The sequence below is a fragment of the Chaetura pelagica genome, unplaced genomic scaffold, assembly GCF_000747805.2.
Source record: "Chaetura pelagica isolate M959 unplaced genomic scaffold, ChaPel_1.0 scaffold920, whole genome shotgun sequence".
In the NCBI taxonomy this organism is placed as follows: domain Eukaryota; kingdom Metazoa; phylum Chordata; class Aves; order Apodiformes; family Apodidae; genus Chaetura; species Chaetura pelagica.
The window spans coordinates 318214-337094 of NW_009951914.1; the positions used below are offsets into that span (position 1 = coordinate 318214).

The following is an 18881-nucleotide window of genomic DNA, read 5'->3' on the forward strand; positions in this document are numbered from 1 at the left end:
CTGCTGGTCTGGTCCCATGACATAAATGTAGCAGTTTAGATTATGTCAACATTTTAAATGTGTCCAGATTGCTTCATCTTGAATTTATGAACAACGGCTTGGCTGATAGCAAGTGTAGCAGAATGAACATCAGAACAAATCAGAACTTCTTAAAAATACCCTTTTCTTTTTGCATCATACTCTCAGATCCCACAACTTTATAAAGCAAATTTGCTACTCTGAATCATCCACTTCCATAAAGATGTCACTGAAAAAATACTCAGAGATTCTGGTTGGCTCTTCTTCCTTCTCTTGACCTTTAGCACAAAGGGGCAGCCTCTCAGATGGCTCATTACTTGGAACCTAGTAGAAAAAGAAAAAGTTGCTTTTAATAGTCTTAATCTGTTTATGTCTGTGAGCGTGTGTGTGTGTATGTATATACGTATATGCACTTGAGCTTCCAATTTAGATAGAAAGTTTATACAAAAAATGCAAAGTTTTTTGAAACTGGAAAACAAGTAGATACATGTGCAGCTTAAAAACAACTTAGTACCCTTTTAAGTTTCCTACACATGCACAAGTTGGAATTTAGTCACTGGAACAAGTATCCGTCTCAAAACGTGAACACAACAAGCCCACCTACCCAATTCTGAAATAACTTGTTCCCCCTTCTTCACATCTGAAAAATGCAAGGGCATTCAAAAGTAAACATGTACCGTAACTGCAGAATCAGCAACTACATTCTCATACTCCACTGATGACGATGTGCTTGTAGAGGGAAGGGAACATGATCCCCTGTCACCCTCAGTGGATGGACCAGGTCTTTTTAGACTTCGCTTTGGAGTCACGATTCGAGGCTTTGGGATCTTATCTTTATTCCTTTTGGTATCTTCTGCAGATTTAGAACTACTTTGTTTGCAAATTAAAGATAAAAATCCCAATGGTTTTCGTCCACACCTGTTAAAAAGAAATACAATCCAGATGTTATAGGATTGCTCCATACAAGTAAAATGGAAGTAGCACCACAGAAATCCAACTCATTACACAGGAAACACACACCTCTGAGATCTATGAATATTTTAAGAAAAAAAGAAAAAGTAATTCTGAGAAAGTCTTTTGTATTGCTGAATATTTCTGGCACAAGGGTTTTTCAAAATGTTAAGAGACTCTTGACAATCTTTAACCCTGACAACAGGAACCTACTTCTTGCTACTAAACTGGAGCTTGTAAAAAACTACCAGATCTTCAGAGATTCCAAGAGGAATGAAGACATACTCTTAAAGAATGAAAAAAGCATCCTTCATGTAATCAGTGGAAAAAACACCATCTCATTCACGGTGATGATACCACAGTAGACCATCTTAAACACCAGAAAGAAGATCACCTGCAGCAGCCAATAAACGGAATCATACCTAGTACGAGTGAATTTACCAAAGTCACAGTGATGAGTGAAGTATTGAGATTACCAACTTTACATGTTATTAAGAGTTTGCAATTTAGAAAGTAAACTTTAAAGCAAGGATGCCAATGTTAACACATCATTACCCAATTGCTGTGAATGTCCCAGGTACAAATAACCAGTTTTAGAACTCAGAGAAGCATAATGAAAGAGTAAACAACAAGATCAGAAGAGACCAGTTGAGCACCACAATCAAAAACAGTAAGCACAAGAGCAAAAGAGAGCAGTAACTCAAACACTTAAACATTACAAAAAAGGAGTATTAAAACAATGCCAGAGGAATATCCTCTGAGTTGTCAAGGCTGAAACTCCTTTGGGGAAATGACACATCTTAAGTTAGTACTAAAAATCCAGTGTGTTGCATACTATATCAGTAACAAATCTTACTGACAGAAGGACAAACATCAAAACAAATGGATAGGTGTATATATCCCAACATTAAACTGAACTAAGGAAAACAACTACCCTTAATCCATATCATAGCCAAGAGACGTCTGCCTCACAAAAGGCATCTGTAAGTGTCTATAACCAGACAGCCCATACATAAATAGTATCCCTTGGTCAATCCACTAATTCAGTAAAATAATTCAAATTTCAAAGCTGACAGTTTGATCCTTTCTAATTTGCTGTAGAGGATAAATACTGTAACATCTATGCACTTAAGTCAGAAACAATGGTACTGCCCTTCTTGTAATACTAAGTGGAAAAAAAATCTCAAAAACCTCAATGTGAAAATGCCTTTTTTAATAGAAAAGGCTGACAAAATACTATTGCAGAAATACCTGAGTAATGGAGTTTTTGAAGATGATGCCAGGCTTTCAGTATGTTCCAACTGTTCAGATTCATGCCCATTTCCCTGCATTTCTTGGCCACTTATTTCTTTTCTATTAGAGGTTAATCTAGATGTCATCTCTTCTTCCTGTCTAAATGTTGAATTCGCAGCTGTTGTTTTTGCTTCATTCTCTAAAGTCTCTAGCTGGCTTCTCTCAGGTTGTGGTGACACAGGTTCAGACACCAACACAGAGGTATATATTGTTTCTTTTGCTGAAGCTTCCGTTTTTTGAAAAGGATTCCCTGTAAAAGGAGTTGAGAGTCAAGGATTTCAGTTATTTAACTTCAGTGACAACACAACAGCCCACAGCATGCATGTTAAGATGGCTTGCAGTATTACAAGAAAAGGCTTGATTTTTTTTGTTCAGTTTTTGTAACTTTTTTAAAAATTATTACTAAGAATTAGAAGTTCACAGTCTGCTTCTGAAGTCTGTAAGATCTTACAGATGTTATGGGGGAAAGCTGGTGGAAGTCTGGTTTCATAAAACACACGCTACCACCCCCTCCTTTACAGCACACTGTAGAACTTAGTCAAGTCCTCTAGCTGTTTAAGCTTCTACAATTTCTCTTTAAAGTTTTTTCAGGGCCAAAAAGTAGTGTTCCCAAACCCTTCACAGACTCAGATCACTGAATATTGCATTGTCAGCAATTCTGCTTTCCCTCTGATTCTTCAGAGGCAGATTAAGCTTTCAAACAATTATATTGGGCATTTTTTAAAAGATAAATACAAAATAGATCTAAAACTATTTTGGCAAAGTATGGGTAAAATATCTTTGGTTATTAGTGCTCTCCAGCAGGTGGAAATATTTGCTGAAGAAAATACACCATATTTAGTCAAATAAACTCCAAAATTTCACTAACAGACTAGCAGCAGCAATGTTTTTAGAATCATTATTAAATTAACAGCCAGTTGTGTAATCTAACACATGTAGTTTATAGCAGAAAACACGGAATGGTGATATTAGGTAATTACTGGGAGAACTTGTTTCTACTTTCATGTTAGATAGTCTCAGCCAGAACTACTTAGCACAATAATGATCACTAGTAAACCATGATGAATAATGCATTATTACAACACATTTACATGTATTCTATATGCTTTACAACTTTAAGTTTACCTACCAGAAGCTATCGTTGAAGCATCTGTGGATTTAATTGAATAACCCTGTATTTAAAAAAGAAAAAAGTTATTTCTCTATTTCTCTCAATATAGAAGAAATAATGAAAGTCGATAAAGTCTTACCCAGTATGTACAGTTCTAAGAACATGAGTGATACAGAAGACTAACTCATCTTTAGTTTGGTATCATCCATCATTTATGGTGCTTATGACAAATAACTCAAGACAGGGATGTCAAGATGAGAGGTCAAATAAGGAAGAGGATTGCTATCCAGTCCTTCCTAGAAAAGCTCTCTGAATCATGTAAAGAATTATCACCCATTCCCTCACCCAGACACACTACAGTCTTAGACTACCTCACAAAAATGTATGGTAGTCACTGCCACAGTCCTGGTCATATTCTAAAGGCACAGAAGAAAGCATGCTGGACAGTTTTTATTAGCAGTTTGCTCTTTTAAGTATTTGCTATGTTAAAAAACGGTAGGAACACATCTAACAACTTCTTTATGTAACAGACACCATGAGGAATCACAACATCATTCAATGCAGCCAGACAGCCTGCCAGTCATACAACATACATCCAGTTTCCTCTCCTGCAATGCCATTGTAGGAAAGGCTGTGGCGAATTAACCAAGTAAGACATATTACCAGTCTGCCTAATAGGAAGCCTAATAAAAAAATCTTGAGAGCCTACAGATTCACCAAAAAGTTAATACTAAATCAACAGCCCAAAAACGGTTGTAAAGTTCAAAATGAATCACAGGTTGCAATAAAAGCCAGATTTAATAAAACAAAAAATAACTACTATTAATTGCAGAACCAATATGAAATACAAACTCATACTCAGCCCATACAGCAGTCACGAGCTGTGTGCTCCCAGCAGTGAATGCCAGATGTCCAACACTGTGAGCATCACAGCTCCAACAAGAGCATGATGGTCAGAGCAAACAGGAAAGTAAGCAGGCCTTGGGGACAGAAGGATGGACAAGACCCTTCAGGACTGGCAGCCACTGAAGAAGAGATTCATCCCCAGCAAACATCTCAATTTATAGTGAGAGTGATGTTTACAGTATGGAATACTACAGTTGGCCAGTCTGGATCAGCTGCTCTGGGCATCACACCTCCCAGCCCTAGCACCTGGTTAGCTAAACACTGCTAGAGACCTTGATCACTGTGGGAAGTGATGTTTACAGTATAGAATACTACAGTTGGCCAGTCTGGATCAGCTGCTCTGGGCATCACACCTCCCAGCCCTAGCACCTGGTTAGCTAAACACTGCTAGAGACCTTGATCACTGTGGGAACTCACATACCATGGCTGGCAACAAACTAAAACTAAGTGTCTTACCAACTTTGTTCTCACAGAATTGAGTGCTGCAGTCTACTAAAAAATTTCAGCTTCCCTCAAGAAAAAATTGATTCTATAATTCTACCCCAGTGAAACCAGGACAGGATGTTGATTTTCCTTTTAAGTTGTACAGGCAGTACATTTTTAAGCAAGGGACACCATTAAATTATAAACATAGGCAGAAATTCTCTATGACATGTTACACATCTACACTATGCAAGACTCACCAAATTAGCACCTCACCTTGTATGTGGTTTCCAGGTTACTCTCCTCTACAACAGTACACACAGCTTTCTTGGCAGGAGGAAAATAATTCTCTTCAAGCTCAGCAGCTGGCCTTTTTTGAGTTGTCTGCAGATATGGAACGGGCTCCACTGATAAACACTCTAGTTGTGTGGTTTCCACACTGGTGTTTAAAGGTGCAGCAAATTCATCAGTTGCAATTGTCAAGGATCCAATGCTGTTTATATATAAAAGTAATTATTGTGACTGTACAACAAGACAAAACTCACCTTCTGTAATATTTCTGCATGGAAATTACACATGGATCTATCAAGACACTATTTCTTGCTTAAGGCAAATATTAAATTCAAATGTACTATTGCTACTACGTAAACATCTCGCTGTGCTGTCTTGAGTTAGAGAATTGAGTTTTTCTAGTCATAATAAAATCTAGTGACTTCAGAAGTCGCTCTGAACTCAATATTTTCATAACACGTAGAAGTATGGCAACTGATCAACTGTCCTAGAAAATCCTAAAATACAGTGGCATTTATATGCACAGTTGAATTTTCTTCCCCACCCTCCACACCATTCCACACGCCCCCATAACCCACCCAGCATGATCTCAAAAAACAGCAAAGCACCTAGGAAAGCAGCAGGAACTAGGGAAACACAGTAAAGCAGTAAGGGAACAGTGAGAAAGATGTACCCTAACTTGGCCTGGCAACAGTTCTATCATCCATAGTTCCACAGGTGTTAGACTTCTTACATTGTGTAGCCAAAAGTCACTCAAAGCTCTAATCCTTTCAATAACTAAGGGAATGACATTAACATCTGATGTCACAGGGCAAGGTCGCCACAATACATCACACCTCTAGTTACAATCTGAAGACTTACACTAATAATAATAGGTTTTTTACAACTTTGCAACACTTCCTATTCTTCAGAATGCCTTTTGCCTTCGATGTTCACTTTCTTCAACTGTAATGCTGAAATAACACTTTTGTCACATGGAATTGAGTACTCCTTGTAAAAGAAACGAAACCCCTTTGTATCACGTTACTGCAAACCAGCTATTATTATGGTGAGTAATTTTTCTTTTTCAGCTCTTCTGCCTTTTGAACATGGCACAACCTCATGAGAGTGATTTCTGAATTTATTACCACTGTTCATAATGTTCTTCAGAAGACCACCTACACTAAAAATCTGGAAAAAAATTCATGAACCTCTACTTTACAAGACAGTTAGAGTACAGTAAAAATGCAACCATCCTTAGATTTTTCATTTCAGTAACTTTTCATTCTAAGTACCAATGGCAGAATAGATTCAGGCTGGACAAATGACTTCTACTAAAATGGAAGACTTTCAAAGGATAAATCAGAATTAAGGTTGACACCAAAATCCCAGCTAACTAAACCACTAACTTTTAACCCCTGATGAGATCTTCCTGAAATCTGATTAGAGCCCTTTTCACTTTCTTAATTCTCTGACCAGTCTGCCAAAATTATTACCTCTTGCATTTAATCTTTTGAAAAGCTCTAATCTGTAACAAACATCCAGGGAACAATCAACATTTACAAAAAGTGCTCAGAAATAAAGCATTTACCTCTCAATTTCAGTCACGTTTGTTTCACTTGCATTTATTGGACTGATAAGTATTGGGGCTGGCAGCAGTGGTTCTGAAGTTGGTTCCAGCAAAGCAGATGCACCAAAGTCTTTTGAGTCAGCTGGAATTTCCACCAATGTTAAAATGTATGTCTGTTCTTCCTCTGGACATCTATGATCAACACTTGCTACTGTAATTTCTTCAGGGAAATAAATAACAAAAATCTATTACTCCAGTTTGAAATTAACACTGTTCTTTTCATGCCTTCCCTACCCTGAGTAATTAAATTTTAGGCACCCATTTCTCCAAGGAAAATGGCACTTTAAGACATTTTTGTCTTTGTCCTTAAGACAAAATGCTTACTTTCTTTTTAGATGAGATACACACATCATCACCCCCTGGAGCCTTTTCATTGCAGTGGAGTCCTGATTACCACTTAGAATGAAGAATATTAAAAACGTCTAGTAGGGATGGAGCTTTTTCTAATGGGTGTTCTAGCATTAAAGAACAATTTGCTCTTTAATTAAACTTGTGTAACAGTGGTCAAATCACTCAATGTCTTTAATTGAAACTGTCAGGCATTAAGAGTTACTTCTTTAAATGGAAGGAATCTGCTGTTTTTACAATAAACACAAGTTCTTTTTCCTTCACTACCAACTTGCAGAAGAGTACTTAAGAAGTATAGTTTTGAATTTAATAAATGAAAAACAATAATTTAGTCAACACATGGACATCAATAGATAACTGCTAACTGCCATCCATTAGAATGAACACGGAGAGGGGATTTGTAGAGTTGTCAGAAGACTGTAAACAACAGTGCTGCTCCATTACTTAAGGCAACACCCATTCATGATGCAAAACTTCTGTTACTCAAACCTTATGTTTTTGCTTATAAATAAAGATAGTTTAAGATGCTCTGTCCCAAGATCCTTGTAATAACAGAGCCTAACAACAGATACCTAAGAAAAAGTGTAAGCCCTATCTTCTGTACATGCTCAGGAGTTACAACTTTGGAGTGTAGTTCCCATGCTGAGGCAGGATGCTGGGGTTATGACAGTGATTTTCGGTTCGAGAGCAGCTCAATTTCATTTTGTTTAAAAGGGAAAAGCAGCCATCAGCTTAATAACTTTTGTCACATCTAATCAGTTAGGAGTTAGTCTGCTAAAGAGGGAAGTCTGGTTGTCTTCATCCTTCTTCCCCTCTTCTCCTTTCTCACCTGCTCCACACTCGTGCAGTCCACCTCTCCTGCTCACACAACTCTGACACTGGAATTCACTTGACAACTTCATTAGCCTCTTGCATTAAGCCACTGGAAAACCATACAGGTTCTCTCTCTCTGTCATGTTCAATTATTGATGGATAGGTGAGTCAGAGACTCATAAAGGGAGCTAGCAAGTGCTAAACCTAGCACAAGGTAAGCAGCAGGAGCTCACAGTAAGGAGAGAGCAAGAAGTTTCCCTTCCACTGATATTTAAGCTTAATAAAGTGCCATTCAAAAAGTTCCCAAGTCTAGTTTGTGTTAATGAAAGAGCCTAGGGAGGGGAATGGCACTTTGCTGTGGTTCACTGTTTTTCTTAATGAAATAGATTGATTCATCATGACAATTAAAACATTTTAAGGTTTTTTTGATCCATCTTTGTGTAATTGCAAGATCTGCCAACTTATTCTATTAGCACATTGTACCTGGAGTCTCTTCTGTGCTGCTTATGCACTGTTGTTGAGAATCCTGAGGGCCAGCTTCCTCCTAGAAATAACACATTTGAAATAAAACAAGTTAATAATTCTGAGAGATAAATCTAGTAAATAGGAAAGAAACAAAGCATGTCAAATGCTGAAGAACCAAAAAACTTTAATGACATCATCATAATTGCGTTTTGTCAGCTTTTATTTCTAGCCATCCTATCTTAAAAGATTAGCCTGACTGGGACAAGAAACAGTTGGGCAACATAAAATTTATATGCAGCTCATCATCTGAATTAATGGTTTGTCAAAATAAATTTATACTTTCTACAGCACAACTCTGTCAGAGATGACTCACTTTATAAATTGCTCAGTGAAACTAAGAACACAAACTCCCCCAACCATTACAACACCCCTGAGTGCCAAAGAAAAACACCAGGCTCTGCAACTCACCTATCCCTTCCCTTTTATGGCATGTACCTTTCCTAAAAGCAGGAAAACTCCACTGCAATTTGCCTCTTTTCACACTCTCTGCCAGTCCTGTAAAAGCCAAATAATTCTTGTACCTTCTTCTAACATGAGATCAACCTTGACACATCAACAGGTTGTACTGGGCCAACAAGCTACTAACCACCAGCTGTTCCCACTGTAACTACATGTAGACTGATCTCAGGCAACACTAAAAAACCTGAGGCAACTGAGAATGAACCTTTTTCTCATGAAGAAATAAGGTACTTCTCGTTTATATTAGCACAGAGATGACACAAACCACTGCAAAGAAATGGATATAAAAGATACAGTTTGCCCATAATAACAGAAATGTAAAACTCTTAACTGGGTTTTGAAATCAATGGAAAAGAGCGCAGCAAGGCATGAAGTGCTTTAAAAAAAACAAATGAAGACGGCAATGAAAATGCTGTTACACTTTCACTTAATTTTAACAAATATACCCATAAGAGGTCAGACTGAATAAATACATGAATCCTAGGTAATTTTGTCTATCAAAATTCTTAAAAATCGCTCACAATTTTGCTAATCTATTCATCACTCATTGCTCATATGCTATAAACCAGTGTTTGCAAAGATTAAGTTGGTCTGAATGATTGGTTATGCCTTTGCAAAAAAGAATGTTTCATTCACTAGCTGAAGTACCAGTTCTAAAACGGCTAAGTACATTTGCACTGAAAACCTCTTCCTTTACAGAATTTCAGAAACTAGGTGCTTCTAGACTGTAATCAAATTAAGTTCTTTACCTGAGTAAAGTTGATTGTGCATATATTGTACTCAGGAGGACAAGGGTTTTGCTCAGGAAGTCCATCCACAGAACTTTGATTTGGATATTCCTCTAATCCAAGGTGAGACTTTCCGGGTTTTGGTGATGCAGTTACAGGTCTTAAATCTCCTGAATTTCCACAAGCATCTCTCATCTCTTTTTCTGTTCTGTAAGTTACATATCTACTTAATTTGAATCCAATTTAAGATACCCTGTGCATAGGGTAAATTCAGTACATTTATTTATTTTCTGTTAAGCTTATGTAGTGACAGAGAAATGGGACACGTTTAAAAACTACATCACTCTACTAAACAAAATGTGTAATCTTCAAACAAGTGTACATAAAGTACTTCAGGAAAAAGCCTCCCCAACACCACTAATTGAGACTTTACTACTAAAAGCATGACAAGCTCATTACCACTTCAAAACTGATCAACTCCTTCACATTTCCTTTGAGATGCACCTTCATGGGAGACAATTAAGCAGCAAGGTGATTACTAAGCTCTGAACCAGCAAACGCAAATTAATGTTTTATCTCTAAAAGGTGTCGGACCACATGCAAGAGAGAAAAACCTTCAAATAAAAGCATAAACTCAGCACTCATGTGCATGAACACAGACAGTATCTGTAAGCAGTTTCCATCACAGACAGATATTACACATGGACTAGACATACATAATGAGACTCAGGAATAAAGTCAATATTAACTGATCAATCTTCCTACCTCTCAGTTTTGTTTGCTTGCTTGAAAGGTTCTGTACTTCTAGCTGCAAAATCATGAAGAACTGAAGCATCACCTGCAGCTGGTTTCACCTGTTCTAGTTCCACCTTGTGCACTTCTGCAGCACCTCTCGGGGGTGTAGAGTCTAAGGCACATAAAAGTAAAATTGAAAATAATTTTGTGTTTGTGTGAATGTATATATATATATGCATATTATTTTTACATACAAGCTTTTTTATATTAAAACGTATTATGTAGATGTGTATACACAAACACACCAGAAAAATATTAACCATTTTGCTGCATCTATAAACATTTCTTATATAGTTGAGACATACATACATCTATGTCATCTTGCTTTTGCTATGTTGTGCATTTTGCCAGTGATATGAAGATAACTAAAAGTTTGAAGACCACCATTTTTTCTAAATGCTTTAAGAATACCAAAACAATTCTGTATACCTCCTCTTCTGGTTTTAATAGAAGGGAAAGACAGTTACAATAGAAAAAAGTACACTGTATTGTACTGTATTTCTGTAATTAGCAGTGCAGTAATTTAAGGGCTTTCCTGCTACTTGGATTTAATTTAATTTTACAATGAAGGTACATTTATACATAAAACTATACCATAAATGAGTGTCCTAAATTACAGTGGTGATGCACCATTTGTGAACATGGACAGAAAGTGAAGACAACATTCAGCTTAGTTTCATTTCACAAAGAGATGTGAATCCAACAGAAGAGACCGTTTAGAGAACCCTAGGATAAGAAACAGGCTTACCACTTTGAACTTGCTCTAGTTGTTCCACATGCACATTTGTATCGAGTGACTCCTGAACTACAGTTTCATTGGACTGCAGTACTCCAAAGCCTGGCTCAGGCTCCAGGAGTCTGCCTTGTGTCAGTCTCATACTATTCACCACAGGCAAAGAGCTACACCTGCAAGGAAAAAGGAAAAATCCCATCGGTGTAGTTCTTGATTTTTGACAGTTATTTGTGAGATAAAATTAATATTTTTGACAAAGAAATTTTTTTCTCTGCACCACTGTGCAGAGAAAAGCAACAGAGTAGGTAAGATGATGAAGACCTGGAATACAGGCTGCAGTTGTCAGGGGAGACAGAAGACTATATGGCAGAACAAAATAAATAAATAAATCTGGGAATGCAAACAGGCAGATACTGCAAACTGGGATGTTCTCTACCTTCATAAAAAATAATTGAATTCTTAAAAAAAACATGAAAATACCAGAAACCTAACACTAATCACGCAGGAGTAAGTTCTGGTTAATAATATAACAAAAGAATGAATAGACTTAGAAGTAAAATACCTTTGATTATAATTTTTCATAGGCATATAATCTGATAGTTTGTTCAAGCAATTGACAAGTTAAATAATTCAATTTGATAACCAACAGATTTTTTCTGAAAAGGTTTTCTATCAAGCTGTTTCAACATTCACAAATTCTTGAACAAAATAAAAAAATCAAATATATAAAGCATTAAAAACCACAATGACAGAAGATCAACAGGTTTCTTGATCTACAACAGCAGTGACTCCTAAGCAGTGTGCTCTGGCCTTATTAGCTGCAAAGTACTTTGGGAAAAAGATAATGGTAATTATCAGTGATCCATAACAGCTAAATTTGAATCTTGCTCTCTTTCCCACTAGAGTAAACTTCAGGAGTGGAGAACTAGTTCTACATCCCCAAAATTATATAAGCATCTCATAAAAGTCCTAAGAAACAGACAACAGAGGTTTTCCAGGTCACACACCGACTACATAAACAGAGAAACCTTTGCTAAAGCAAGACTGCTTGCAATTCAATGGAAATGCCAGAAAGAACCTAGCCAAAGTAGCAGAATCTCTCTCCCTAAAGAAAATGAAACAGTAATTTAACCTGTTATCTGTAGCATTTTCCTCAAAATATCCTTCAACACCTATTCTTATGCCAGTGCTTTGATCCTCTACATTAATGTTGCTTCCATCTTCAGGAGAGACCAATTCCTTGGTAGAAGTGTCTGAAGAAAGTAAATACTGACTAGGAGTTCTGTTTTCTTTGGAGTAGGTGTGGGTTACAAGGCCATCCACCATGTTCAACTCATCTTGAGCAGGCAACACATGTGTCCATTCTGGTTAGAAAAATAAACAGAATAGAAAAGCTTTATTTAGAAGATTCAGGTTTGGCATATACATTAAACTATTTTACTGATACTCAATTTCAAACCTCATTTAACAAAGTTTGCATTCTTCAAAGATGCAAATCCCAGGTAAATCCAGTGCTAAGATCAGACATTTGCTAACTGTGCATTCAATCAATAAAAGCTGATACATTCTAGATAGAAGTCTATTAAAAACTCAAATAAACGAAGGTAATTTCAGGTTGTAGTTCATTAAGTGGAAAAAGCTATGCTTCCAGTTAAAGGCCTGATAACTGTTAGGCCACTGAAGTCCAATTCCTTTCTTTTGTCCAATTAATATGACCAAATTGATTCGAACATGTCTGAACTGGCCTCAGAAACATCTTTCTAGCACAGTGATGCAGCTGGCAGAATCCAGCAAGGTGTCTTACTTTATCCAACCAACTCATGTTGCTTGGCCTCACTACACGTTATAACTCATCAGGACTAACAGCATAAAAGATACTTGATCTACTGCTACACAGTAGCACCTGGAAGAGCTTTGCAGCTCCTGCTGCCTCCCTCCTCAGGTGGACCCAGAAAGTACAAGCAAGGCTTTGTACTATAAAACAGATCATACCTTCAGTACTTGTTTTTAACTGGAACATTGGGTCACCCATTGCAAGTAAAGTCATAGCAGCTTCAGTGCTTCCATCATTGATTCCTGCGAAGTTGTTTGCACGTTAAAAATCACAAGGTGATGAACCAGAAATCCACTTATCTATATTCAAAAAGCATTTTATGGACCAAGTTGCTTTGAACACTCAGCAATTCCCATCACTAAATTTAAACTATTGTAAAAGCACTGAGCAGCAACATTAATCCCTTTAATAGTGTACTGGGTAAAGGTGTTGGCAGCAGGGGGGGATACCCTGGACACACTTGTTTCCACTGACCCACTGAAGGACACAACTGAGCCTGTCAGCCAAAATGGTGGCACCTTTGGGAAACAAATATATTTAAGAAAGGGGAAAACACTGCACAGGAGACAAAAACAAGGGAAAAGGTTGTCATAAACAACCCTGCGAACACCAAAGTCGGTAAAGGAGGGAGAGGAGGTGCTACATCCATGGGAGCAGGGATTTCCCTTTAACCTGTGGAGGAGACCTTGTAGAGAACCCATGGTATAGCAGACTTATCCTGAAGGACTTTACCCTATAAGAAGGGCCCCACATGGGAGCAGAAGCATGTGAGCAGAAGAAGCAATGGAGGTTAAATGTTAGGAACTGACTGCAACACCCATACCCTATCTCTCTGTGCTGTGCAGGGTTAGGCAGAGGAGTAGGAAATGAAGGCATGAAGTTGGGCTTAAAAAGGCAGGGAGGAGAAGGTGCTTTAGTTTTTGTCTTTGTTTCTCAGAAGCCTACTCTATTTTGTTTGGCAATAAATTCTTAGTTTTCTCCAACTTTAATCTATTTGGGTTAGTGATCTCCTTGTCTTTATATCAACAAAGGAGCCTTTCCATTTCAATTTTATCCTGTCATTCAGTTGAGGAGGAGTGGGAGAGCAGCTGGGTGGACATCTCACACTCAGACAAGGTCAGCCCGTCACCAATGGAAAAGAAACTGGTAACAGTTTAATTACAGAAATTCCTAAGAAATAGTGTGGATCCATATCTCAGCTGAGACTCCTGGTTCCTAATCTCTGCACAGAGTACATCCCTTTGCCTGTTACTAACAGATCACATCCAATAAAACATTTTCATTCTCTAAAGCTATAGTACAGCCTGGTAGACTTGGCAGGGCTAGGTTGGAATTTATGATCTGTAAGGTCTTTTATAAACAAAATGATTCTATGTAATAAATCAAAAGAACAAAATCGGCTTCCGTTCCTTCAACGAAGACAGCAGTCTGCTCCATTTCCAGTGGTTCCTAGGAGGATGCATTGAAAATGTATTTAGATTTCTTCTGGTGCAACTAATCAGTGCATGGGAAAGTGATAAGACTGAAAGTCACATTCTGACCTCTGGAAACAGAACCTTGAAATGCTTGGTTCCCCCTGCTACTTGATAGAGACCAGTAAAAAAGAAAATTATTTAAAACTCCTCCAAAACAGTATCTCATAAGCAGTTTTGGGATTTTTTTTATAAGATACATAAAACTCTATATTTCCAGTAAGAACAGCTACATATTGGTAGCAAGTTAGCAGGAAACATATGAAGAAGACAATTTCATATCTACCTTTGTCCACCTCTGGATTTTCATGTGCGGTTATTTCCTTAAACAAAAAGAAAAACAATATCAAAGTTCTATATAAAATTAATCCACGATTTTAATCTAACACTTACAGGTAAATTTTCTGCCAAAAAGTGACCCTGGCTTTCCAAGGGTATTTTAAAGTTTAACAATATTTACTTACACAGTTTTGCCATAGCTGTGTCCCTCATATTTGTGTGGGACAGGTAAGAATCTATTAAGCTATAATGTTACAAGCAAGACATGGCAAGCAGACACTATCCACACAGCTTTGTATGTGCTTTGAAACAAACAACAAAAAAAGACATTCTTACAGCTGTTGAGGCTATTACTTTTTCCTCTGTCTGTATTACCAGCTGGACAGATGCATGAGAGGCAATTTCAACATCAGTAGGCACCTGCACATCTGGTATATTCACAGGTATTTCCAGCTGTAAAAATAATTTTTAAGTATTTCAGTTCATAGGCCCCAAGAAGAACAGAGGAACCCTGTCAAATGCCAGTTTTTATAAACCACATACGCTTACCAGATCCTGAACATTCAGTGGGAACTGCCCCAGAAATCAAGTCTCCTACTATATTCCATCTGACTTAAGAAGGCACCAGTTCTATGAACCAGAGGCAGAACTGGTAGTGCTACCTGTAACTAACTGGAAGCACTAGAAAACCTAAGACCAAGCTTGCTTCTAGTTGTTTATTACTCTACCAAACTAAGTTATCCAGCTGAGATCTTTTATGGTGGCTGTTTGCTTCAAGTGGATTTTGTTAGTTTTCACACTTTGTCTGCTTTTTAAGTCCTCAGGAACGAAGTAAAGTCCAGCCTTTTTCCAAAGTAAGAGTAGGAAATACACCCACCCACTATTTTACCGCTTTTTTCTGCCTTCTTTAAGACTGTGTTTTCACTGAGAACTTCAGATATTTGATGTTTTCAGAAACAAGGACTTACAATTTGGCAGAAAGGTTAGTAAATTTTCAGTGAAGTTCGTTTGAAAAACACTGCTTGATCTGGATAGCTTTCAAAGGCTTCGACTTTCACAGATACTTTCCACAGATCTATTTGAATTTGACAACAGCCAAGTCCTCAGGTATCTCACCATATCCCTTAATAGTACTCATGGTTCCCCTGTGCTAAACCAGGAAATTTGATCATCATCCCCACACGTAATATATTTCACATCTTTGAAATTAAGGGATTCAGCAAAATGTTCTGAGCAACTCTGCTGCCACTTTTGCTCTGTAGAGTATCCCCTGGTATTTTGACTGAGCTTTAAGTTCTCCTGATATTTCACCCCGAGAAAAATGTGTGATTAATTCAGGAGACAAAAAAAACCCACCCCAAATAAACACCCAACAAGACTTAAATGGGAGAAGAGAAGCAGATGACTAGCAGTAGTAAACACAACCACACTGGAGTGCATGGAAGGAAGTGGTGGTGAAGATCTGAGGTGTGACTGGAACAGGTTGGTTAAGCAGATTTGGAACAAAGTTAAAAGAGCTGTGAAATCACATCACTGAGGTAAGACAGGCTAGAAGGGACAAAAAAAAGCAAAAATGTCACATTGAATGACAGGGGAAAAAAAATAGGAAAAGTATCTAAACCTTTGAGCACAATCCCCTTCAAGACCTTGAACAGAGCCCCCTGTTCCCAGGCCTTATCAGTTCCCTGATGACAAAAACATATACCATTTCCTCTGTAGGGACTGGTCTTAGCAGATACAATAGCAGGTCTTGCTAGTCTTACAGTCTTGGGTTTTACTCTAGTCTAAGAGTACAATTCAAACATAAGCCTACACTCTAGGCTCAGAGTTTTCAATACTACAAACAGTCCACAGAAGAGTCTAAATATACAGCTTTTGAAAAAAGGTATAAAGATGTAGATGGTGTCTCATTAACATCAATGGGGCTGTGATAGATCTGCCCATGACAGATAGAGCATGAACATCACAATAACAGAATCACAGAGTGATTGGCTCTGAAGATCATCTAGTCCAAAGCTCTTCCTAGAGCAGGAACACCTACAGTAGATTACACAGGAACATGTCCAGATGGCTTTTGAATATCTCCAGAGACAGAGACTTCACAATCTCTCTGGGCAGCCTGTTCCAGTGCTCTGTTACCCTCACAGTAAAAAAATTAGGGTCCTCCATGGGCTGCAGTTGATTCAGGGATGTTGTGTGCAGTGACAGAACAAGGGGTAAAATGGTCTGCAACTTAGAAGGTTCAACCCAAACATCAGAAAAAACTTCTTTCCTGTGAGAGTGACAGAATACTGGAAGTAACATCCATGCTACTTTCAATGCTATTCTTCACAAAATAAACTAAATCAGGACAAAAAACTCAAGTACTCGGCGATACAATTAAAATAAAAACTGTTTAAACAACCAAAACAAAAGCAGATATACAGAACTATAGGATACCTCCTCCATGGTTTCCTCTATCTGAACAGAAATTGGTTTGGGAGATCGCAGACATATAGGAACAAACACTGGAGCTTTGTTTACTTCCTCTGGTGCAAAGCATTCATCTTCATCATCAGGCACCAAGTCATCTGTCTCCTCCTCATCCTCCTCCTCCTCTTCCTCCTCTTGAGAAGCCCGGAGGGTCACCAAAGTTATCTTTGAACTTCTGTGCTCCTTCCCAGATTTCTTTCTAAGTGTAGTTTTCAAACTTTTGCCTCTTGTAAGACTAAGTTTAACTTCTTGCCTTTGATTCCCCTTTTCACTGCAAGCAGCCTCACATTCAGGGGTAGAAGCAGCAGCATGTCTTGGCTCCGAGACATGTTTTGGCAGCACCATCTGTTTTGATGACCTTCTGGACTGCCTCCTATAGTTCAGAACAAAAGTATGTTTAAAAAATAACAAAGTCCAAAATATATTAAAAAAAAAAAAAGGGATATTACAAATAAAAATAAACTAACTGAATAAAAATGGATCACTGTCACCACCAATATAATCTATTTACTTTACAGTGGTAAAAATACATCCATGTACCATCTAATCAGAAATCCTAATTTCTTCATGTATGCACAAAGTACTGATTGCATACATGTATGAAGCAGTTTTGGAGTGCTGGAAAGCTGCAAAATTTAATTTACAAAATAAAGTTTTCTTTGTTTAGAAAAGGATTCATTAATTTTCATTTTGAAGGACGTGGAAGTTACATGCTTATTACATCATGGGAACCTTTCTAGTTCTCTTTGCTAAAACCATACCAGGAGCTGAAAATTATGATATTTTAGTTGATGAGACTAAATGTCCAGAAACTAGAACCGGATAACTAATTATCTGTGCCAGTTTCTCAGACAGCAATCTGTTCCACAATCAGCTGCTTACTGCTTCTCGCCTCAAGATGATGGGCACCTTGGGTACTAACATCAATTCCAAACTTCCCCCCAGTAACATCCTCCTCAGTAAACAGTAGGTACAGGAAGCAAATAGCAGCAGAGGACACTTCCAGCACAGTGTTCATTTTATGAGGGTGCAGGCACAGTAAGAGACACAGGGATGTTTGCCTGCATCTGGAAGGGCTCAGATGGAAGACACAAGGACTGGCATCCTACACACACTCTCACAACACACTGCAGAAAAATGACTAATAATTATTATTGTTTTAAAAACAAAAGCCAAAACCAATCAGTTGAGCTTAAAAGCCCAAATTAGTTGATTTACCTTGAGTGATTGTCTGAATTTTTTTCCTGAGAGGTAGAAAGCTGAAAATCATCTTGTTGTACTTGACTCTCACCCTCTGACGGTATTTCTGGAGACTGAAGACTGTTATCCTGCCTGAGCCTTTTACATGGTGTTTCTTCAGAGTCTGTAAGATTTTGTTTTCTTGTAGCCTCTGAGAACTTTGCAGCTTCCACTATGTTACTAGAGTTTTGCTGAACAGAGAAGACAATTACTACTATATTAGGTACCAAATATTTGTAACTGGTTTTGAGGACAAAAAGATTTGAAGAACTAAGTTTGAGGTTCTTTGAAACATGCCCAGCTGTCATCTCCAATAGCTGAGGACATTTTTTCCCATTTTCTTTAATATCAGGCTCTATAGCAAAAGTGTCAATTAGATCATATTATCTATGATGACTGAGTTTCCAGTGTTCCTGCTAATTAACAGAACAAGGCCATACTCAACTTATCAAGAACAGCAAGCCTTCAGAAACTGGAAAGATTAATTATTTTCTAAAAATACATATTAAAGAACAATTTGAGGGAAGGAAAAAATTTTTTTTTTCTGCCCTGGGAACAAAGTAGGAAGAAAAAGCTACAATA

General features: G+C 37.7%; 1 protein-coding gene across 1 annotated transcript in view; it reads right to left on the reverse strand.

The window, feature by feature from the left end:
• Nucleotides 1–213: 213 nt before the first annotated feature.
• BDP1 (B double prime 1, subunit of RNA polymerase III transcription initiation factor IIIB) overlaps nt 214–18881 on the reverse strand; it is a 55566-nt gene continuing 36898 nt past the window's right edge. The window contains exons 25-41 of the mRNA XM_009994438.1: nt 18279–18490; nt 17028–17433; nt 14925–15041; nt 14596–14632; nt 12996–13079; nt 12136–12367; nt 11019–11176; nt 10241–10382; nt 9497–9683; nt 8247–8307; nt 6564–6762; nt 4979–5195; nt 3392–3434; nt 2221–2512; nt 1183–1191; nt 696–888; nt 214–342 (exon numbers count right to left, since the gene is read on the reverse strand). Of these exons, the coding sequence (XP_009992740.1) occupies nt 214–342; nt 696–888; nt 1183–1191; nt 2221–2512; nt 3392–3434; nt 4979–5195; nt 6564–6762; nt 8247–8307; nt 9497–9683; nt 10241–10382; nt 11019–11176; nt 12136–12367; nt 12996–13079; nt 14596–14632; nt 14925–15041; nt 17028–17433; nt 18279–18490 (2718 nt within the window). The remainder of the gene's footprint in view (nt 343–695; nt 889–1182; nt 1192–2220; nt 2513–3391; nt 3435–4978; nt 5196–6563; nt 6763–8246; nt 8308–9496; nt 9684–10240; nt 10383–11018; nt 11177–12135; nt 12368–12995; nt 13080–14595; nt 14633–14924; nt 15042–17027; nt 17434–18278; nt 18491–18881) is intronic.